General features: G+C 34.3%; 2 protein-coding genes, 1 non-coding gene and 2 pseudogenes across 7 annotated transcripts; 3 read left to right on the forward strand and 2 right to left on the reverse strand.

Moving 5' to 3' along the window:
* Positions 1-1,848: 1,848 nt before the first annotated feature.
* Positions 1,849-2,770, reverse strand: LOC111297156 (protein S40-7-like; annotated as a pseudogene).
* A 409-nt stretch (positions 2,771-3,179) lies between these two features.
* Positions 3,180-7,081, forward strand: LOC111296980 (sorting nexin 1-like). Of its 2 annotated transcripts, XM_022891495.2 has the most exons (11): positions 3,180-3,339; positions 3,462-3,596; positions 3,704-3,839; positions 4,021-4,154; positions 4,810-4,884; positions 5,359-5,518; positions 5,640-5,773; positions 5,927-5,995; positions 6,198-6,277; positions 6,465-6,525; positions 6,613-7,081. In XM_022891495.2, exons 1-11 carry the CDS (start codon positions 3,328-3,330, stop codon positions 6,817-6,819), a joined length of 1,203 nt encoding a protein of 400 aa, XP_022747230.2. In that variant the 5' UTR covers positions 3,180-3,327; the 3' UTR covers positions 6,820-7,081. The 2 variants fall into 2 exon arrangements, with proteins under 2 accessions (XP_022747230.2, XP_089597438.1); XM_089741312.1 differs by lacking the exon at positions 3,180-3,339 and having other exon boundaries at positions 3,411-3,596.
* A 210-nt stretch (positions 7,082-7,291) lies between these two features.
* TRNAN-GUU (transfer RNA asparagine (anticodon GUU)) lies at positions 7,292-7,365 on the forward strand. Its single transcript has one exon. It is a non-coding gene; the product is annotated as a tRNA-Asn (tRNA).
* A 1,443-nt stretch (positions 7,366-8,808) lies between these two features.
* LOC111296894 (uncharacterized) lies at positions 8,809-20,537 on the forward strand. 3 transcript variants are annotated; one of them, XM_089741314.1, is made up of 11 exons: positions 8,815-10,673; positions 14,972-15,007; positions 15,123-15,435; positions 15,611-16,033; positions 16,373-16,526; positions 16,615-16,856; positions 17,316-18,253; positions 18,341-18,684; positions 18,942-19,199; positions 19,292-19,497; positions 19,604-20,537. In XM_089741314.1, the coding sequence occupies exons 3-11, from the start codon at positions 15,175-15,177 to the stop codon at positions 20,321-20,323; spliced, it is 3,546 nt and encodes a 1,181-aa protein (XP_089597440.1). In that variant the 5' UTR covers positions 8,815-10,673; positions 14,972-15,007; positions 15,123-15,174; the 3' UTR covers positions 20,324-20,537. The 3 variants fall into 3 exon arrangements, with proteins under 3 accessions (XP_022747106.2, XP_089597440.1, XP_089597439.1); XM_022891371.2 differs by having other exon boundaries at positions 8,809-10,673; positions 14,972-15,435; positions 19,593-20,537; XM_089741313.1 differs by lacking the exon at positions 8,815-10,673 and having other exon boundaries at positions 14,963-15,435.
* A 670-nt stretch (positions 20,538-21,207) lies between these two features.
* Positions 21,208-22,907, reverse strand: LOC111296430 (1-aminocyclopropane-1-carboxylate oxidase homolog 4-like; annotated as a pseudogene). Its single transcript, XR_016326154.1, has 2 exons — positions 21,737-22,907; positions 21,208-21,600 (listed from the first exon to the last, which is right to left on the reverse strand). The product of XR_016326154.1 is annotated as a 1-aminocyclopropane-1-carboxylate oxidase homolog 4-like (transcript).
* Between the last annotated feature and the right edge of the window lie 425 nt (positions 22,908-23,332).

Here is a 23,332-nt window from a genome sequence, read left to right on the forward strand (position 1 = left end):
TAGCAAAGCAAGTCGAAACTGGTAGAAACTATTATTAAAAATCTTGCTCTCTTCATTTTTATAAGTTAAAGTGCTTTCCTCAACTAAAAGGAATATTTTCACAACTTGCTACAGATACTGTAAATCCAATGTGGGGCATGGAAGGTTTTGACTTTTGATCCTTTTGTTCCAAAACCTAGTCAATCAACTGGAGGAGTAAACAAGCCACTGAAAGTCCTAGACCTATTCCTTCCAGGCTAGAGATAGTGTCCATCTATCGAATCACTCTAAACAAGTAAACAACAAAAGCTACTGAAAAATACCAGCAAAAAAAACATTACCGTGAGCACACTTTGGGGCTGAGGTTTGGTTGTTTGGGTTATGCTTTAGCTTAAAACATACAGGAAAAATACAGCTCTAAACATCACGCTAAAAGAAAAAATAAAGGTTATTAAGATTTAAGAACTTACGATGGCGTCTTGGGCAGATTGATCTCTATAACTGTGGATCTTGTGTAGCAAATTAGAGGGAGCAAGAGATTATGAGGCAAGTAGCCAAGCAAGAGAGTAAGAGGGAGGCAAAGATGCAGAAGATTGAAGGAGAGCAAACTGCAAAGGGCAGAACACAGTAAGCTGCAACAAAGGAAGAGCAAAGAGCAGAAAGGAGAAACGGCTGGGTGGACTGGATGAGTTATAAAAAAGGGAAGTTAAATTTAGGTTTTTTTAAAGAGAATTTACATATTTATCCTTAGTTATTATAAGATCAATTAATTCGGTTAATTCGATTATCAATTTTAAAAATCGATAACCAACCGATTTAACTAATTTAACCGATCTTAAAACCGATTATAATCGAAAATCGATTAAATCGAATCGAAATGATCATATTTCATAATTTCGGTCGATTAAATCGATTAGAACCGATATATGCTCACCCCTAGTTGTGGACATTGTTTAATGAACAATAATCCATTCCGAGTTTATTTTGCACCACACAATTATTAACATAGAAGGAGATTTTGAGTATGAGTCCCTGCCACACAACAATTAAATTTTAAGCCGACATAATCGCCACTGATCTGTTCTTGTTTTGATTTTTTAATCAAAATAAGTAAATATGCTTTTCGCAATAAAAATTCATATTTTATTTTTTTAAGTAAAAAATTAAGTAATGAAAGATTGTCCCATTTTACGACATGAGATGTCATACTACATTTTATTAATAAATTACATATTAAAAAGGACTTTAGGGTAAATTGACTATAAATTTTGTAGAAGTTGAATATTTACATTGAAATTATAAATCACTTACTAATGAAAACATTACAGTTGGACGGTTGGAAATGAGAACCATTGGGGTAGTGAGGATGGAATATAAAGGAGAAGAATTTGATATATAAAAAATAAAATCAATAAATTAAAATTTTTTGTTATATAAATTAAATATATAAAATTTTAATAAATTTTAACATATTTTAAAATAAATATTTTAATAAAATTTTTATTATTTAATAAATTCAATTAAATTTAAATTATAAATAATATTTTAATTATCTTTAAAATAATATTTTTAATTACTTTTTATATATTATTAATTTTTATATTAAAATTTATCTTTAATTAAAATTTTTATTAAATTATTTAAAAAACTTTTACAAATTTCACTGAAAAATTTTATATAAATTTTGTCGAAATCTAAATAAATTTACGATCCACATGCTAACGAGGACTGTTGGAATAAGAAGAATCAAATTTAAATTTTATAAGAGAAAACAACTCGATCAACTTTCATTGATCACATTTTAATTTTTCATGTATATATATATATATAATTTCATAAACATCGAGCTTAAAATATTCCATGATCAAGTACAAAATAAAAATACAGCATATCATCTTCCACTTGACCGTCCAACTGCACCTGAATTTAGAAGAACAAAATCCCCCATTTTAATCAGGAAATATTAAAGGCGCTCCCAAAAGCCCAATAATTAAAAACTTTTAACAATTAATCAAGAAACCCAGTTTTACACCAAATTGCATTTCTGACCTGCCTAAGATCCCTTCCTTTCAAAGTCCTCCCTATTCCTTCAAGCACCAAGAAAGTCGTCTTCGGCGACACTCCAGAACCTTTGGCGACGATTTCATGCGGAGGCAATATCTCCTGCTCTCCCTCCTCATCGTAACAATCAACTTCTAGGAACTTCTTATTCCTTTCCCTCGCCACCGCCATCGACAGCAGAGGCACGTTCACCGGTGCCGACTGTTGCTGCTGGAACTTACTAGAGTATTCTTTTTCCTGTGGTGTCGGCCGAGGAATCGTTGCTCCTACCTTGACGGTTGATGACGAGGAAGGAATTATCGGTTTTCGGTAAAGCATTTGACAGTGGCTTGGTTCCGGCAATGCAGCGAGGATTCCGGAACTCTGCGAAAAAGACAGGCGGCGGTTATGGTAATTGGTTGTGGCGGTGGAAGGTGGCTGGCGGTGGTCCAGAAAATATCGTCCTCCGTGAGTTCGTCACCGTCGTTGGCTGTGGTAGGGGATGGGGACGTCACACCAAGGAAGCGGTCCATTGTTGTAAGATCAGCGAACCATTTGAGAAAAATAAGGCGGAGAATGGAGGAACGAGGAGGAAAAAAAATGGAGAGTGGTATTTTCGGCTTGGGCTCTGGTTGGGATTAAGTGGGAGTAGGGCCCATTGAGTCGTTTTCAACTGGTGACGATGCCGATGGTATTTTTTTTTGGACCCACCTGGCTAAACAACTAATTATCATGGCCTTATCTAGGAACCTCGGTGAAAGGTGGCTATCGTCTACGGTTGGGTCCTTGTGGTCCACTTCTTCTTGCCACTCACTTTGCGCCGCGTCATTCATATTCGTTTTTATTTTTATTTGGATAACTAGTAAAATAACTAAAAAAAAACCAACAGTTATCTAGTTTGATGCCAGAGTATCAAAATTTTAATCTGATAATCAGAGTTTTTTTTTTTAAAGGAATTTGTTAATTTCCAATAATTTTAATTATAAAAAAGAACTAAACTCCCTTTATTTATTTTTTACTTTATCTTTTACAAAAATAAAAAATAGCAAAATCTTATTCCACAAAAAAAAAAAAAACAACCTCAAATGAGAATGGTTTGCACGTGTCACTTGATAGTCCGAACCTTTGGTCTCGAGCCAGGCTCTCAGATAGCGCGTTGAGTGTTGACGGAGAACTCGAGAGTCCCTTTGGCTTCCCGCATATCAATTCAATCTCAGCCCATCAACCACTCTTCCCATCAAAAAAGAAGAAGAAAAAAAAAACTACTCACCTCTGCATTTACCGGGCTCCACAATTCCGGAATAAACCATGATTACTTCGGTAATTACAACTCTGCCACTACCTACTTTCTTTTTTTCTTTGATTTTCGCGTTTTCAGTTATTGTTATTAATCCTTTTCATTTTTCTGGTTGGTTGTGGTAAAAAATGAAAAAATGGAGCAGCAAAGAAGCTTAACTGGGTCGTCGCAGAGCCCTAGATCTCCACCGTCACAGCCGTATCTATCAGTTTCCGTTATGGATCCCGTCAAATTAGGCAATGGCGTCCAAGCTTACATATCCTATCGCGTCATCACCAAGGTAATCGTTGCTAATTATTAAAATATTTTGTTCTTTATTTCTTTTTATTTTTTAATACTCGAATCAAAGTTTTGGATTTTTTGGCGGAAATTTCACTGTTTGAGCAGACCAATTTCCCGGAATACCAAGGCCCGGAAAAGATTGTTATTAGGCGTTACAGTGACTTTGTTTGGCTACGTGATCGCCTTTTTGAGAAGTACAAAGGCTTTTTCATTCCTCCCCTTCCTGAGAAGAGTGCTGTAGGTAAAGAAATTCAACGTTTTTGGCCTTCGTTTTGATTGTTTTCTAGCATTAAGTTAATGATCAATGCTTTTTCATTGTAATTTTGCTTCTTTTTGATTAATTGTTATGTGTCTTGTGATTAAATCTCTGAGCTTGTCTATGAACTACGAAGTAATATAAGTTTTCGCTGTTGCTGTTGCAGAGAAATTTCGATTTAGTGCTGAATTTATTGAGATGAGACGTCAAGCATTGGATGTATTTGTTAATCGGATTGCTTCACACAGTGAGCTTCAACAGAGTGAAGATCTTAGAACCTTTTTGCAGGCAGATGAAGAGGTGATGTATTTAGGGTTTGTTGCGTTGAATGGTTCGATTTAGGTTTTTTTTCTGTGCGTGTTCAAATGATAATCATTAGATCATCCGATATGATTTTTTCCAATGTTGAGTATTATAGCTAATTGTGTCTTTGCATTTAAGGTGCATAAACTCATTTTTAAATATAGAGATGTAGACTATTGTTCTAAAGTTTGATGAGTAGAAGGAAAGTTTTATAGTTATAATACAAATTGTCTCTATAAATTATACATTTTTAACAACTTCTTTGAAGGGGGGTAAGCAATTTGTTCTCTTCATTATAATGTTGAGCTCTTTGATACCTTTAGAAACTATTGATTATGGCACCCTTTACATTTCTAAATGCACTGTTATCAAAGAGAGCATCACTATTGCTCCTCCATCCAGGACAGTGCCGGTATTAGTGATTCTTCTGGTAATATATGTTGATGAGGAAGCATTATGATTTTAGTTACTTGAGTAAGCAGTAAGCACCTGTCACCTGTTCATGCTGGAAATTGTCATGCTTACTAACGTAAATTATTTTGTTCTCTGGACAATTGCTGACTAATTTCTGACCATTTTGATGTTCCTATTTTCTGTATTTATGCTTTTTTTAGAATAAAAATTTGATGTTAACTTTGTTGCTACTTTTTAGACAATGGAGAGACTGAGATCTCTAGAGACTGGTATTTTTAAGAAGAAGCCAGCTGATTTGATGCAAATGTTCAAGGTAAATAAGTTCTTCATGACTTTATAATGAGTTAGGATGTCAGTGGAATGACTGTATGGTAGACAGATGTAAATAAAATGTCTACTGACTAATGGGATGTCCAAAGACTTTAATTTGAACATTTCTTATCTGGTAGATAATTTGATTGGTGAATAAGTATAAACAAAAATTCTTGCCATAATGATAAATTCATTTTACAAATTTAACCTCGTTATTTGAGCCACACTTCAAGTTGAGAAGACTTCTAACAGAACTTATAAATCTGTCATATATAATTTGTTGCTTCTTTTCTGAAGCTCACAGGGAACTCTCTACTTGCTTTCTCTAATACCTTGGTGTCCCTTTTTTACTGCTTTAATGTATAATATTTTATGTTTCATTCAATTGAAGTAGTTTCTCAGGCTTGAATCTGACATGTTTATAATATTTAAATTCTTATGTTATTTAACATTAACTTGTCTAGAAATTTACCAGGATGTACAGTCTAAGGTGAGCGATGTTGTTCTTGGAAAGGAAAAACCTGTTGAAGAATCAAATCCTGAATATGAGAAGCTTAAACACTATGTTTTTGAGCTTGAAAATCATTTGGCTGAAGCCCAGAAGCATGCATATCGTCTTGTTAAGAGACACAGAGGTAATTAGGATTTTTGACCCCTGAACACTTTATATCTTTCTCAAGTGTTTATCTCCTATTGGTTTGAATAAAAATTGAACAAATTTTTTTTTTTTTTTTTTTGTTTCTGGTATATTCTCAGAGTTGGGGCAATCTCTATCAGATTTTGGTAAGGCAGCCAAGCTTCTTGGTGCTTGTGAAGGCCAAGCTGTTGGGAAAGCATTTTCGGAAATTGGGGCTAAATCTGAGACACTGGCAGCTAAGCTACAGAAGGAGGTAGGCTAGCTTTTATGGGTGAGCCTTAAGTTTGGTAGTTTGTCTTGCAGCCCTGAGGGCATATGTAAATGTGGCCTGATATATGATGCCCAAACTTTTCCATATTAAGGTATATAGGTAACACCACATTTTCACAATCTTTGATGGCTACAGGCCCATCAACTCTTGATGAACTTTGAAGAACCCTTGAAAGATTATGTTCGTGCTGTCCAGTCCATAAAGGTGAGTTGGGCTGCTGTCTTGTGCAATGTTTGATGACCAACATAATTTGATTGCAAGCGAAGCATTCCTTGAAAAAATTGCAAGCATAGCTTTCCTTGAAGAAATTATTGAAGCGCTATTTTTTTATGTACAGTACTGAATATAGTTAACTGGGAAAGTACAATTTTATAGCTGATCCTCTGGCATTTGTGTTGCATAATAGGCCACAATAGGAGAGAGAGCTAATGCTTTCAGGCAACAGTGTGAACTGGCTGAAACAATGAAGTTGAAGGAGATAAATCTGTATGCTTCTGATCATCCGTATTTGATGCCTTTTTTCCTCTTTCTATTTTTTCTATCTAGTGTTGCTATTAGCAGTGGCCTCTTTACATAATACTTTGATATGGCAAACAAGCTGCTCAGTCTGACGATCTTTATTAGTTTTATTTCTTAATTAGGTTTGTAATTTGAGCATATCTATTGTTTGCAGTGACAAGCTCATGCTAACACGCTCTGAGAGGGTGCGAGAAGCTGAGCATGAGTACAAGGAGGCAAGTCATTTTATCGAAGCTTTCACTAACATATTCCTATTCAGGCCATATGCTTTTGCCTCTGCTAACATAAGTCCGTGGTTGCAGTTGAAGGAAGAGAGTGAGGAGGCGACAAGAAGATTTGAGACTATTGTGCGACTGATGAGTGAAGAGATTGTACGATTTCAGGAACAGAAAACACAAGATATGGGGATTGCTTTTCATGAATTTGCAAGAGGACAGGCTCGACTGGCAAATAGTATCGCCGATGCCTGGCGAAGTCTCCTTCCTAAGCTAGAAGCTTGCTCTGCTTAATGAATGAAGGACTAGTAATCATCATCAAACTTATTGCTCACCTTGGTGGTGCTTAGATTGGAGAAATGGCAGCGTAGTTCTTGCTATGTAAAAACTTGACCATCTACCTCTGCCATTTTATGTTGTACCAGTTATGGTTCTTTTCAATGCTTTGTCTCGGTTCTACTTGTGCAAATTTTAAGACTGAGTGGCAAGTCAAGTCGATGGTCAACTGTTTTACCGATTAGAGCTGAGAAAAAAAAAAAAAAATCTTTCACGTGTATTTCATCCTTCAGTTCATAGTTACAGTTAGACTTACAGTGCAACTGGAAAGTAGTAGTCGAATTCAGGTTCCGTGATTCTCGTTTTCAAATTTTTCTGATACGGAACTGGATTTCTTTTCATTGTGGACGAGATTGTGCCAATAAGAATGCCGGAGTATTTTTTTTTTTTTTTACATCTATATATAGTTGGACCCACTCATACTAACAGAGCTGGAATAGCTCAGTTGGTTAGAGCGTGTGGCTGTTAACCACAAGGTCGGAGGTTCGAGCCCTCCTTCTAGCGATAAATTTTTCCTGATTTCTTTCTCTTGGGTGTAAAAATAATAATAAAAAAATCATTCGGTAATCAGCGCATTTCATTGCATTGGCGGCGATTGACCTAATTTAGGTTTTTGCTTTTTTTTGTTTGTTAAAATAATAATAAAAAAATTCTTCAGAAATCGGCGATTGACCAATTTTCAGGCCACAAGGTCGGAGGTTCGAGTTCTTCTTCTAGCGATAAATTTTTCCTGATTTCTTTCTCTTGGGTGTAAAAATAATAATAAAAAAATCATTCGGTAATCAGCGCATTTCATTGCATTGGCGGCGAGTGACCTAATTTAGGTTTTTGCTTTTCTTTTGTTTGTTAAAATAATAATAAAAAAATTCTCCAGAAATTGGCGATTTCATTGCATTGGCGGCGATTGACCAATTTTCAGGTTTTTGCTTTGCTGGTTGTACTTGCCCCTTACGTAGAAATGGAGAATTAGTCCTGCTTTCCCGCATGGTCAAAATAATACAAAGGCAGAATAAGCTCCTTAATTTTCAAATAATGAATGATGAGTTGGGTGTTGACTTTCCTACCGCTGAATGTTTCTGCCATGGATGTTTCCGTCCACTTTCCTTCACTAATATATAGAATATTTATCTTTTTGTATAAATACAGATTTCCTTGGGTCAAAGCAGCCGCAATTTCTGTTACAAACCACACAAACTGTCAAAATCCACGACAGACAGAAAGCAAACCAAAATCACCAAAATAAAATACAATAATTCAAGTGTTGGCTGGTGTTTGTGGGACTGATATAATAAATAGCTCTGAATACCATTATAGAATCTGTTTTGGTTCATTTTCAGAAATTGATCGTTCTGAATCAGAATTATTAGGCGGCTACCAAGACGCCTCTGCCCGGCATGCAATTATTCCTAGTTCAAAACATTAACATATCAGGTAAAAATTGCTATGGTACATTTTAACATCGGGTCACGACATGTTGCTCTGAAAGTATCAAGATATGAATCAACAACCAAAAGGTTTTGGGGCCAAATTGATTTGACTTCAGGGGTGTCTTTAATAATAGAAACAGATTTGAAAGATACGCTAAAACAGAAGGGTCCAACTTCGTGCTTTAATATGGCGTCTTTAAAATTCCAATTCCCGCAAAGTTACCTCTTCTATCAGAGTATCTGATTCTTGTCTTTGTTTCTGTAACAGTGGTCCAACAGTCTCTGCCAAGGAGCTAATCTGCCACTTCCATTACCTCTGAAGGTTTGTCTTTAGAATTCTTGTTACCTTAAGTTTTTGACTGGTAAATGTTAATTGGAAGTTTATTTTTTTTTAAATGTTGCACGACAGATTATTTCAACAATTATTATACGTGGCATAAACCGAGAAGCATGTCTGTTGTTTTAAATATCGTTAACAACTCGAGGTAAATGTTTTTTTTTTTTTTTTAATTTTTATTTACAAAGAAGTACCTCTCACAATCTTAAAGCTCTTGGTCTAGCTGTTGTTAACATGTCTTCTTGCATAAGTCAGTCGACTTCAATAGGAGAAACATGATCACGTAGTTAGACTCGTCCCTTTCAAAAGCCCAATCAGCTATATAATCCGCACAAAAATCCCCTCTATGGATATGATGAATTCCGCAATCTCAGTTTCTGTTAATCAACTGTTGGCATTGGTAAATAACATGGTATAGCGGATCAATCTTGATCACATTACCATGAGTCAGATTCATTAGTCTCTGAAAACCTCGATCCCATGCTAAGTCAGTCCCATGTAAAGGGTATATGGTTCTGCTCTGAGAATCGATCCCTCGTATCAAATTTTTTGGCGAAGCCAAACACCTAGTACCCATTACAATCCCTTGCAATACCTCCTATAGCCAACTCTCCTAGATTTGAAGATGTAGCACCATCCACATTAATTTAATAAAAGCAGATGGGAGAGTTCCAAGCAATAAGAAAAATCTGTTTAAAAGTAGTAAAAATTTGAGAATCACAAAAACTAAGAAACTCCCTAGCTCCGGCCAGAACAATATTAGCAGCACAATTTGGCCAAGAAAATCCCTTTTCAAAACAACGTTTGTTTCTCCATTTCCACACATACCAACAACCAAAAGCAAACATAACAGACCAAAGTATCTCCTCAGCTAAAACATTCTTTCTGATCAAATTAAACTTAATCCAATCTTGCAGAGTCAAAGAATTAAAGTGATCCAAAGTAGAATCTCGAAGCCAACAAGACCACAACATACTTGAATCTCTGCAATCCCTTAGCATATGTAAAGCCGATTCAACTGGATTTTCACATCTAGGACACATAGTTGAATTAGAAATTACTTTAGTCACACAAGCCTCTCTTGTAAGTATTCTGTTATGCATCACTAACCAAATAAAGAACTTGATTCGAGGTAGCAAATCCAACCCCCAAATCTTCATCCATCAATTTTTGTCCAAAGAAATAACTTTTTTTCGGAATTTTGACTTGCACAATTAAGACCCGTTTAAACTTTTTAATTAGATCTTAATAGGAGCCCAAAATCAATTTTAAGAGTACAATTTAAATTAAAACTTTCGTTAATTAAATAAATAATACAAAAAAGTAACAAAAAAACAAAGTTTGTCAGACAGCCTATTCACACTATTTTTCTTCCCTCCCTGCTGCTTCCTAGAATGATCTCAGAGTCTTATAAAAACCAAACAAATGAATCAAACAAGGGGGAGGCGAATTTTGAGGCTAATTCTTTGAAAACAAAGAAAAAAAAAAAAAAGCCCATGGCCGCACCCTTGTAAACCACTAGAAGCCCCACCACACAGCTTCCACCATCAACCTGCACTGCCAAATCTCCAAAAATCAACAATTTCTCAAACAAAAATTCCCTTGCTTTTTACCAAAAATCAAAACAAACAAAAAAACACAGCCCTCACCAATCGGAGAGGAACCCAGAAGAAGCAATAAAAAAAATCAATCAAAAAATTTTGGTGAACCGTTTTGGGGTGAACGGTTGAAGCCAAAAAAAAACAAAAAGAGAGACCCGTTTGGCGTGGAAGGGAAGGAGGAAAAAGGAAGGAGGGGAAGGAAGACGAGCAGAAGAAGACGAAGGAGAAAGGTAGAAAAGTAAAAATGGGAAAGAGACTTTGACCCAAAAAAGAAAAAAGAAAAGGGAATGTGTTAGAAAGTCAAAAGGGAAGGTTAAAACGTGAGATTGGGAATCGGTCATTAGGGAAAAAGGGGCATAAGAAGCTGCATTTGTGGACCTAACTGAAGCCTATTCCATTATAAGCCCAGTCCAAGCATTTTGGATTTAAGGCCCATAAATTTGTTTGGTATGTTTTCTTATCTTTTGTTTTGATTTATTATATTATTTGTTTTAATATTTTTATGTTTTAATAATTTTTTTCACCACTAAATATCTTTGAAAATAAATTTGATGTGGATAGTTGACATCTTTAGTACTATAAAAAATTATTAAATAATAATAAAACAAAATAAATAAAATATAAATAATAATAATAATAATAATAATAATAATAAATTAGAGAAAGGAAAATTTTATTTTATGGTTATATTTTAAAGTAATTTAAATAGTGATATCTAATAAATCTCTAAATGAAAATTTTTTTTTCAAATACTACAAGCTTATTGGAATATTTATATAAAATTTTTAATATAATAAATTTTTTTATAAAATAAAAAAATTAACTAAAAAAATTATTAATAAAATAATAAAAAATGAGAAAAAAATTTTATCCAATAATAAAATTTTATGGTATTTCAAATAGTGAAACCAATAAAATCTCTTGATAAAAAAATTTTCTTAAATACTATCAGTATATTGAAATATTTATAAAAATAAAGATTTTTTTTTCTTTTAAAAAATGCAATAAACAAAAAAATAATTTTTTGAAAGAAAAATAAAATATATGTATCAACATTTTGTTATTTGCATTACACGCATATCTTTTTTTTTTTATAAATAAATACGAGCCTTCGAGGATGAGATTTATAAAATATCTGGCTAGTGAGTTCTAATAAATTCCTATATGAAATTTTTTTAAAAAATATTACTAGTATATTAAAATACATTTTGAAACTTTTCAATAACAAAATTGTAATTTATTTTTCTCGAATAAATAATAAAAAAATAAAATTATGATGAATAAAATAAATCAAAGAAATTATTGATAAATACCAAATTTAATATCATTTTTGTCAATATTCAAAAGACAATATATAATTAATTAATATCATTTTAAATGGATGCTGTATGGGTGTTAATCTTTCTCCACACGTAATCGACTATCGAAACTAAATTATTTTGTAGATCTTATAATTATTTTTTACATAAATTTAAATTAATTTTAAAATTTTATTAAAAAATTAAAATTTAATAGATAATTAATCACATCTAATTAAAAAAAAATTAATGACAACTTTTTTTTATTTTTAAATTTATCTAACGATATCAAAACTATTGTGATAAACATTGGTTTGATTATCACCAAGCAACAACTTATAGGCAGAAGAAACATAAAATATAGCATATGAACTAGCTGACCAAATAAGTTGGTCTTCCTTATTTAGAGACAAGTAAAATAAAGTTAATTGCACGTTAACTTCATCCGAAATATCTCCAATTTTGATCCAATCCCAACCACCGTTGGGGTTCATGGAATCACTAACACAATGCGAATCATCCAATTCAGTTGTTAGTCAATTACATCTTGTCTTGAGAGATTGACTACCCAATCACTTATCACACCAAAAAGAAGTTAGGTTCCCATTGAAAACAAGTTTCCTGGAACTTTAAACCACCAACTCTATACTCCATAAAAGACTTTCCCAGATCTAAGAAGAATTCTGCTTCTTCATTGCCTGGAAAAAGGTTACACCTTTCAAGTACTTAGCATGTAACAGCCTAACCCATAAACCGCCGTCTCCTTCTGCCAATTTACAACCAAGCTTAGCTAGCAAAGCCCTATTCATATCCAAGATCTTTCGAATCCTCAAACCTCATCCCTTTTTGGACGATAAATTTTGACCTGTTTAATTAAAGTCACTTTCCTCACCCATCAAAACCACCGTACAAGAAATTTTTGTTCAGTGCATCAATTTCCTTAGCCACTGATACTAGGAGTTTTACCGCTTGCATCGTATAATTAGCAATAGAATTGGTGACGGACTATATCAAAATTGCTCTGCTTGTTAAAGACAATTGCTTCACCTTCCAAGAACTAAGGCTGCATTTGGATTGAAACGGAGCTACGTTTACAATGAAAACATGTGCCAACTGCACTGCACAGTGCAAAGAAATGCATTTGGCTTACATGGATGGTGAGGTAAAAATGCATGTTGGTGCTGCAGCTCTAAAATTTAAATGGTGCTTCAAGCTCCAGTGAAAAAAAACTCACCACCAGTGAACCCTATCTTTCCAAATAAGCCCCAATTATCTTTTTATTTTTTTAGATTTTGATGTAGCAATAAAAATGTATTTAGTCTATTTTTGTCCATTTTTATTTTGATTTTTTTATTTAAAAGTTTTTGTCATTTCTTTTTATTTTTTTATTTTTAAATTTTATTTTGAATAAAAATAATTAATATTTTAATATAAAAATAATTATTATCAAAATTTAAAAAATCATTGTTATATATTATTATCAAATTTATTAATTTTTAAATATTTATTAATAAAATTATTATTTTAAATAAAACTAATTTTAGTAATCTTTAATTATTTATTAATTTTATAAATGTAAAATAATTTAAATTTTTTATTTTATATAAATTTTAGTATAATATTTTTATTGGTTATTTTCTATATTTACTATTTCTTATCTCTCCACCACTCTGCCACCATTACAATTATAGACAGACATATATTTGATCATTAATTTTAATTTTATTATTACAATAATTAATTTCATTATTATTGTTATTTTCATCATCATCAAAGTTAATCTCACTATCCATTCAAATACATCTTAAATTTATTTTTCACTTTTTTCCCTAATCCTCTATAATTTTGCCCGGATGTCCTCAGTGCGTGGAAATCCAAGATAAGTTCCAAAATCCGAACAGTGCTGCATTCTAGCAATAGGGCCAAAGTCGACTATCAAGCGTCTTGAAACATTTGATGATATAAAGAATTTTGATTTCCCAAAATTCAATTTTTGACCTAAAAAAGCACAAAATCTCTTTAAACAGTCACCACCATAATTGTACATTATTTAGTCAAGCTTTCCCAAGCAAATCATCACAAAGAAAACATGTGAGAGGTGAGGACCATCTTTGGATAGCGTAATCGGATTCCAACTTCTGTCACACACTGCTGTCTGCCATATGTAGTTCGCATAACTGGGAGGAAAATTTTTAACGGCCCGAAAGAGGGTTGGGTTGGATGATGAAGTGGCATGAAGGAAGATGCTAATTAGCTCATCTGAGAAAGCACACAAAATGACGTGGAACGGTTGTACGAACAAGAAGTAAGCAAAGAAGTACATTGCTAACTAGTCACTGTTTTGTTTTAACAGTGTTCAAGTTTCCCCTTCGAAATTGAAACCGAGCATCGGCTATTGGTTCTATATTAGAAAATTTTTCTGAACTTTTATTAATCGGGGTTACAACTCCAGAAATTAGAAATGTTAAAATAAAAATAACGCTTGATATTATTAGAAATGCTTAAAAAATATCATATTTGTAAAATAAAAATATAAACAAACTCCTATGAATATAAAAAATAAATCAGATTAATTAATTTTACTCGAAATTTATTGTCAAAGTCATCCACAATTATTTGTTTAATCAAAACAACAATTTAATTTGATCGAATCGTGTAATTTCGTTTGTTTGCTACTGATTTGGCTTTTTGGAAGTGATTGATTGCAAAAATCCAACTTTCCATATGAACAGAGCATGAGGGGCATGCAAAATAAAAGAATAAGATTCCTAAAAACCCCTATTCCGTCATTAAAGTCCCCACACCCACGGCCAAAAAAAAAAAATGCGAAAACTTTGGAAAAGCCTCCCAGCCATTTCTGTTTCTTTTCTTTAATGCATGCTTATATGCATTCTCCATTTACATATAATGTAACTCCCCTTTAGCTTGTAATTTTTTTTTTTCTTTTTTGGCTGCGATTACGCCACTTTCAGGCAGACTTGAGTGGCTGAACTGTTGTGGCTTGTTAAGCCCCCATTTTTACTTTCTTTGCTTGTACTTTCTTAGCACTTTACTGTCTTTTCATTTATATTTCAAGTGCTAAGCCCTTACATACACTTAAAGCCTTGTTCTTTTACATTTGAATGAATGGAATTTCAATTTTTGTTTTCAGTTTTGTTTCAGTTTGGTTTTCTTGTGTTTTTCTGCCATGTTTGCTTTGTTTTCATCTTATCTTGGCTCGAGAAGGATAACCCAAGCAAGTACCCATCTTGAGAAATCAGGCAAGGGGGAAAATTACATGATTTACATACTTCCAAATTGGTTGACAAGAAAGAAACATGTTCTATCAGTTGTTTGTTCTTTGAATAATCTGTAAAAAATTTAATAATACATTGCCATTGAGAAAAACTGTAGGTGATATTGCCAACTCCATTGTCTTATTGTGAATGCATTGGTTTCTTCATGCAGAAACAATGATGTTATAGCTCTCGAACAAAATATAAGGTGAAGAACAAAATTGTACATCCAGTTACTTCCTCAGGGGCAGTTTTTATTCTATAAATTAATTGAATATGAAACTGAATTACTCCTTGCATTCTTTCATTGCTCATGAGATAAGCCAATAGATATCACTAGAAGGTCCCGAAACTTTAGTTCTGGGTTTCAAAGAAATGGAGAAACCAGCAGATTCAAAACAAACGCTTTTTGTCGGAGAAGATGAATATGATGCTGTTGTTGTGGGGTCTGGATATGGTGGTTCTGTTGCTGCATGTCGGTTGTCAATGGCAGGGGTCAAGGTATGCCTGGTTGAGAAGGGCCGAAAATGGGAAGCTAAGGATTTTCCAACGGACAGTTTCAAGATCATGTCAGCTGTGAGGATGGAGAGTCAGAACTTAGGTGTCAGCTTTGGCCCTAAGGATGCTTTATTTCAGGTCAGTCTTCCTTTTCACACTATGGAGGATATTTTAATAGAAAGACTATGTATCTGTACTTAGGGAAGACAATCATTTTTCATTAGTATGGCATGAATTTGAAACCTGTTAAAGTCATATTTTGTTTTAACTATAGTATGAATAAAATTGTGATAATTTATCAATGACATCATAGGTTTATGAACAAAATGATTCACTGGCAGCGGCAGCTTGTGGACTTGGTGGGGGTTCACTAGTGAATGCAGGCATAATGCTGCCAACACCAGTTCGTACTCGAAGAAATTCAAAATGGCCAAAGGAATGGGAATGGGACTGGGATAGTTGTGAAGCTTCAGCTGCTACCATGATGAGAATACAAAGTGTTCCCGTCCAGTTCCCCATTGCCAAAATTATGAAAGAAATAGATGTTGGAGGTGTAGAAGAAATGGTTCAGGATTCAATGAAGCTAAGTATGAATTTTGATCTTGAAGAGTCCTCATCCAGATTACCAAAACATCAAAATGTGGATATCTGCATAGCCTGTGGAAATTATCTAGCTGGGTGTCCTTATAACGCCAAGAATTCTACTGACAAAAATTATCTTGCATCAGCAATTCAGGCATAATCTCTTTAACTTGATACGTTGTTTTAAGTTGACAGGTTTATTTCTTTATTTCTCTAGTTGCATTTGTGTTAACTGTGAAATGCTTTCAGTTGCTTCTACGATTTCAAGCTGAAAAATTCAAATGCATACCAAAAGACAAGTGTAGGTCAGCTGGCCAATTTAAGAGGTTTTTACTATGATGATGATGATGATAGTCTGAATTCTTGTAACGGGTTGCTATTGAGAATACTTTGTTGTTTCGTATTTTATAAAAGCCTGTGACAGTAAACATCATGTCCAAATGGACCCATGTTCTCATGCATTCTGATAAAATTAGAACTTCTTGTGATGCAGGCAGGATGTATTGTTAAAACAGAGTGTGAAGTTCAGTATGTAGTTAAAAATCCATATGAAACAGGACATGAAGGTGGAGTTGGTGGAAAAAGAAGGTGGCTTGTTTTCTTAAATGAGATCGATTGTATAAAAGCTGATTTTGTGATCCTGTCAGGTATGAAGCAATAGTGAAATAATTTGATATACCTTCAATTTTTTTTTTTCCAAAACCTTATAGGAAGCTTCAATTTCATGCTCCACAGCGGGAGTCCTTGGCACAACTGCAATACTTTTCAAATCACAAATGAGAGGATTAAAACTCTCAGAGTCACTTGGGTCTGGATTCAGCTGTAATGGAAATACTGTTGCTTATCTTGCTGGGAGCAGTGGACCTTTGCATGCTTATGGACTAGATAAAAAGCAACTGTCGAAGACACCTATTCAAGCACGGCCTGGGCCATCCATCTCTTCATCTTACACTTCTTCATTGGGTTTCACAATCCAGGTTCAATATTTTGCTATGCCGAGAAACTTAACTTGTGTTGATTCCACATTAGAATTTAGCTCCTGCCATGGCACTGGCCCTTCTACCGTCTTACTGGCTTTCTATATGGAAAGAGAGAAAGAGAATCAGTTAAAAGAATACTGCAGGATGGTAGAATCATGTGGCCTGGATGGGCATTATTGGTTTCAATTCAACCATCTAAAAGTTGTGTCCTTCATCTACTATTACAATAAATTGTGTACTGGCCACATCATGATTCATATTCTTTTGACTTGTCCATTCACTGGTAGTTTCAAGTTGGGCAGGTTGATTAGTTTGTGTTAGCAACTCATATTGATTTTGTCAAGAAAAGAGTTGCTTACGCATATCTGTAATTTAGACTCTTCTGAAACCGCCTTTTCTTTCTTCTTTGTCTCTCATTTCATTCATTCATTGTCCTTTTTTTTTTTTTCAATGCAGAGTGCTGTACTTCCTACTGCTTATCCTTACATGTTGTTTAAAGGGATTGTAACATACGGATGGCCAACTGGTTACTGGTTCTTTGATGGCGTTATAGATAAGCTGAAACATCTCATAGGTTCTAAGTCGAGCCAAGCAATGGTGCTCGCTGCAATGGGACATGATAAGAGTGATGGGAAAATTATATTAGACAAGGAAACAGATAAAATTTGCTTCAGTCCACCCCATGACCCTTTGCTGGTGAGAAAAATTGAGGCCTTTCAAAAGATTACCAAGAAATTAGGTGGAATTCTCTTCATGTCCAATTACCGAAGCACATCAGTACATCTTCTAGGGGGGTGCAATGCATCATCAGATTTTTCGGATGGTGTTTGTAATCCAAATGGTCAGATTTTTGATGCAGAGGCTCCTGGTCTAGTACACCAGGGCCTCTATGTTTGTGATGCTTCTCTAATTCCGTGCTCTGTTGGTGTAAACCCATCCCTTACTATTGCAGCAGCCGCTGAGCATGTAAGTAAGCACCTTGTGAAGGATACTCTCAGTTATAAAAGTAAAAATTGTATAGATTTTGCTTCTAAAGTGGTTGACCAAAATCCATATACAGAAATACATAATAATTTAAAGAGCAGAGAGAAATCATATGTGTTTGTCAAAGAAATCATGAGGGGTTATGTAGGGGGTATGCCATGCACAGCTTTTCTCAGAATAAGGATAAACTTGCAGAATGAGAACAGCTGTGATGACAGGAATTCGGTTATGAGAAAATCCTGTTCAACTTTAAAGGGGAAAGTTGGAGGTTATGTTGTGCTCAGAGCCATTGAGAAGGATAAGTTGCATGTTATAGATGGGGAAATAGACATGTTTGAAGTAGATTACAAAACCCCTTACACACAATATATGCACTATCGCCTTCTCCTCGCTACTGCTTCTGGTCCAAGGTACAATAACGCATCCATTTGCTTTCCTTTTAATTCTCTCTTCTTTCTTTTGTTCTAAAAAATTTTTGTAACATTAATTAAATGCAGATATATTTTTGAGGGAAAGAAGATAATGAATCCTTATCTTTTTGCACTATATTCTTGGAGGGAGACAACAACATTGTATGTGACATTCAAAAAGCTTGATGGCAACTTTACCGGGAAAGCAGGGTTGAACTTAAAAGGAGAGCTTAGAATTTCCACGATTGAATTGCTGAAAAGCATCGTTAGCCTTGAAGGAAACAGAAAAGGAAGATTTATTTATCTTTTCTCATTGAATCTCCTTAGAACTTATATTTTACAAATACCACAAGAAAGTCACAAAAAGTATACCCTGACGGATTCTTACAACAATTCTTATCCTGCGAGCACTTTCTATGAAATAAAAACAGGTATCCAGGAATCCAAACTCGACGTTAAAGATCCTTAGAATTTGCAACTGAATCTTGCTTGCAAGTGATGTGAATGAGGAAAAAGACTTTTTAACAGTGTCAGTTTTATATAAACAAAGGAAGAAAATATTTTGCACTGTAATTTGGAGAAGATTCAAAATTAATACACTGAATTCAGTATTTTTTGGTTGTTTGTTTTATTTTATTATTAACAGGTTATATGTTCTAATTTTGATTACTTACTCTACATGATGCAGAAGATGGATATACCATCAGCTGTAGGCAGTGGAACTGTAGTCAAAGTGGATGGAAATTCAAGGAAGAAAAGCACCCGGTTCTTCTACTTAATGGACATTCCACTGAGAGTTTCTGTCTGCCAACAGAACCAAATGATTTGATCAGGACTTTACTGGCAGAAGGGCATGAAATATGGTTATTGCAACCAAGAGTTCATGTGTCGAATCCCTCAAACAACTTCACTATTGAAGATATTGGAAGATATGATATACCTGCTGGTAAAATTACAAAAAGCCGTAGATGAGATCAGATACTCATAGATCTAATTGATTTCTGAGTGATAACATTTTTCTTCTACTTTTCTTTGTAGTAATGGGCAAGATCTGTGAATTCCATGGTCCAAGAATGAAGGTGCATGTAGTTGCACACTGTGTTGGAGGCTTGTCCATTCACATAGCTCTCATGGGAGGGCATATCTCTGCAACTCAAATTGCTTCTTTATGTTGCACCAACTCTTCAATGTTCTTCAAGCTTACTACTTTAGCCACAGTCAAAATGTGGCTTCCCTTGGTTCCCGTAAGTTTTCCTCTTAATGCAAAAGCATATATGATTTGGTACAAATAAATGTCAACTTGATCTTGCTTGGGCCTTATACTTCCTTCTTACTCAAGTCAACCTGCAGATGTCAATGGCTTTGCTGGGCAAGAACAAAATCCTGCTTCTGTTAGAGACATCAAAGGCCAGTTTGGGACATCGGCTCCTAATGTGTATAGCCCGTTGGCTACCTCGCTATGAGAGATGCACTTGCAGTGAATGTGAGGTCTTTGCTGGAGTATTTGGCAATGCATTCTGGCATCAAAACATAACCCCCACTATGCATCTCTGGTTAAACAAACAAAGCACAACAAAGCTTCCCATGGCAGCCTTTCCTCACCTCAGGAAAATCTGCAAGTCTGGATTCATTGTGGATAGCAAGGGAAATAACTCATATTTGATTCATCCAGAGAGAATGGCCCTCTCAACGCTATATATCTCTGGTGGACGAAGTATTCTTGTGACTCCAGAAACTTCTTTTCTAGCTAATAAGTACATGAAGTTGCACCAACCTGGTTTTAGACATGAAAGGGTTGTTGTGGATGGTTTTGGGCACTCAGATTTACTGATTGGTGAAGAGTCTCCCAAAGAAGTTTTCCCTCACATTTTATCTCACATAAAGTTATCTGAAGAAGGGAAAAATATTGTGATGATTCCCAAGGAAAAGAAAGGCAGCAAAGATGCCTTGGATTGGGCTACGGATCCTTACCCCGGATATGGAGGATCTGAAAGTTGTTGGTTTTCACTTTTGGTGGTTGTTTTCTCGGTTTTAGTTTTAGTTTTTATGTTGTTATCGTCATTCATATAATCTTTTCAATCGGATCAGATATCAAAGTTTCAATTCATCGAGTTAATGGTTTAATCACAGATCATTGAAAATAATAGGATATTATAAGTTGCATCTTCATGTAAAGCTATTAATATTTGCCAATGTGCATTGTGCATCACTGAAAATAATTTGTCAACTAATTTTTTATTTGCTAGGTGTTATGCTCGTTTGTATATATCCTGTATTTGGGTTCCGGTAGGTTGATCTTCTGAATTTGCTTTTGTTGCAATGAACAAAATATTCCTTTCTGTTGTTGCAGTTGAGGCCCAAGAAGAAGACCAGGTAAACTATGACTCCGGTTACCTCGTATGCTTTAAAGGAATTGGAAAATTTTCCATTTAGTTTTTGCTGTTCTATTTTGTTGAAATTTGATATCTGTATTTGGCAGTTGATGAAGAATTTGAGTTAAATTGAGGTTCAAATTTATGTTTGACTATTTGAATTGCAGTAATCTTCACAAAATGTTGATATTATGGTTTCAATTGATGAAATCCTTGGGCAGTTGATGAAGTCTTTTTTTTTCTTTTCTATTTTAAATACTAATTTACTTTCGGATTGGGCTAGCAAGTAATATAAATAGATGAACAACACGAGAGATAAGGAGTCTCTAGCACTTAAAGAAGGTACGAATTCCATTTATATTGGACAATCTGTGCTTGTCGTGATGAAATTGTCTAGCACTACGCAGTATTCAACATATCGCATCATTACAGAAACTGACAAATTAATTGTTGATCGTAAGCCTCAGATTTTGCTTTCTGATTTTCATAAAGAGAAAAAAAAAAAAGCCATTTTGTTCAAGCAAAGTAACCTAACTAATCAGGCAAATCTTACAGGAAAAAATGAAAAAGATGAAGCTGCCATTATCGGATAGAAAAGAAAATCATTCTTATTCATTAATTTCATTAGGATGATCATAAAGAAAAGCAGCAATCAAGAATTGCCATGGGTGTGGCATGTGCGTACAATATTCTTATTTTCTAAGTGATTTGATTCAAAGGGCTTAAAGCTTAAGCTTATCGACCAGGGACTTGCTATCCAGTCCTTTTGTTGTAGAAGTTATTAACAAAATCAGCCTTGGTGAATTGACGATGACGAGGTTGTTTCTCTGCTGACACCAACTCTGACAAAGGTCCATACCCAGATTCTTCCCATTTGCTAAAATTCAGAAACTCGACCACTGAGATTCGTGGCTCTTCGCATGAATTAGCTCGAACTCGATGCTGAACACTGTTGTATTCACCATTGGAAATGATCTGCATGCGCTCCAATACAAGAAAATCAATTCAAACTACTAAATTTAACTTGATCTGATCTTCTGCTTCTGACTATTAATTCTTTAAACTCTCTAACAAGAAATAAAGAAAAAGTTGTTGATAATTTTATACTCACCTGAAGCAAGTCGCCGATATTTATTATCAATGCTCCAAGAAGGGGCTTCACATCCACCCATTCTTCGCCATGTTTCACTTGCAACCCTGAAACCTGGTTCTGAAGCAAAACTGTTAGGGTAGCTGGATCTGTATGTGGGGTGAGCCCTAGTGTGTGATTAGGTTGAGGACAATACGGGTAGTAGATACCCACAAAAACCCTCTCACCGGAAAGGGTCATGTCCCTAAACTTGCTAGATTCTAATCCTATCCCTTCACACAACAGCTCCATCACATCTTCAGCAACTTTCTTGGCGCAACAGTCCCATTCAAGTGACTCTTTTCTCAATATCTCTGGTATATCTTCGACCTTTGCACTTTGTTCTTTTGGTCACATCCAAATCTGAAGATAGTCATGCCAGGTAGCTGCTTTGGCACGATGCAGATCGTTATTCCTGGAATAAAGCATGCCACTTCTCTCTTCACGGCTATGGTACTTAGCCTTGATTTCTTTCGGCTGTTCGTGAAATGATTTGAATGCTTGAATAGTCTCCTCCAGTAGTGAAACAGGGATTTCATGATTGATTACTTGGAAAAAAACCCCATTAACGTGCTGCTTCTTTGATTTGCTGAACGAGTTTGGGACGGTGAGCTTGTGAGGTGATGTTTCCCAGGTCGATTACAGGGATGCTAGTGTTTGTCTGATAAGGATTAAGAGTGGAAAGAGTTTCAGGTAGTTGTATAAAATTTTGGGAATGGAAGCTATGCCTGAATCTATCAAGCCCTTGTCTCCACCTTTGGACGATCAAATTCTTTATTATCTTTCATCCGATCATCATTTGAAGTAATTACATCAGTAGTAGCAGCTGCCATTTTCTTGAACCTGTTTGTTTCGAAGGATTTCTGTTTCATACAAATTTTTCACTCCGTCGTTGAGATATAAATTATATGGGCAAAATAATTAATGTTTTTGTGCCCATCTTTGTAGAAAAATGGGGAAGACGATTGAACACCTAATCTGCTTTGTCACAAAAAAATCATTACATATGTTTTGTTTCAAAAGTCAATCAAGTAAAAGCACGAACAATTGCTTATTTTCACGAAATTTTAAAAATTTTATTTGAGTATCTTAATATTAAATTAAAAATTTTTTAAAAAAAACAACTTTAAAATTAAAAACACTAACAGTTTTAGATAAAAAAAAATTTAATTTTGAGATATTTAAAAAGGCAAAAAGGGTGTATATATATACATATATATATATATATATATATGTTATAAAGTTTTTTAACTTTGTGAGTATCACCATCTTAGTTTTGTTTATGGGGTCAAAAATGTTCACTTTTAGTATATCAAATAATTTTTGGTAAGAGAAATTATCAAATATACTACCAATAAAATTTTGGGTGATATATATTTGTTAATATATATTTTAAAAAATAAAACATGTACATGGTCACCATTTTAACTCCATCATTATCAATGTATCAAATAATTTTTTTTTATTTTAATTAAGTCAAAGTCCATGAGTTTTGTTTTTGTTAAAATGATTAAATAAACAAAAATTGTTAATTAGCTTTTAGTGACACTTATTAAGATCATATTTTTTAAAAAATAT

The sequence above is a fragment of the Durio zibethinus genome, chromosome 12 (genome assembly GCF_047325235.1).
Source record: "Durio zibethinus cultivar Kanyao isolate XHJ-2024 chromosome 12, ASM4732523v1, whole genome shotgun sequence".
NCBI lineage: Eukaryota > Viridiplantae > Streptophyta > Magnoliopsida > Malvales > Malvaceae > Durio > Durio zibethinus.

Bases quoted from the DNA above. Each gene is read 5' to 3' on its own strand.
- LOC111296980 (XM_022891495.2), top strand. The intron at 5,774-5,926 runs GTAGGCTAGCTT...TGATGGCTACAG, and splicing joins CAGCTAAGCTACAGAAGGAG to GCCCATCAACTCTTGATGAA. The intron at 6,526-6,612 runs GCAAGTCATTTT...CCGTGGTTGCAG, and splicing joins CTGAGCATGAGTACAAGGAG to TTGAAGGAAGAGAGTGAGGA.
- LOC111296894 (XM_089741314.1), top strand. From the start codon at position 15,175: ATGGAGAAACCAGCAGATTCAAAACAAACGCTTTTTGTCGGAGAAGAT. The intron at 16,034-16,372 runs GCATAATCTCTT...CTTGTGATGCAG, and splicing joins ATCTTGCATCAGCAATTCAG to GCAGGATGTATTGTTAAAAC. The intron at 18,685-18,941 runs GTATCCAGGAAT...TACATGATGCAG, and splicing joins TTTCTATGAAATAAAAACAG to AAGATGGATATACCATCAGC.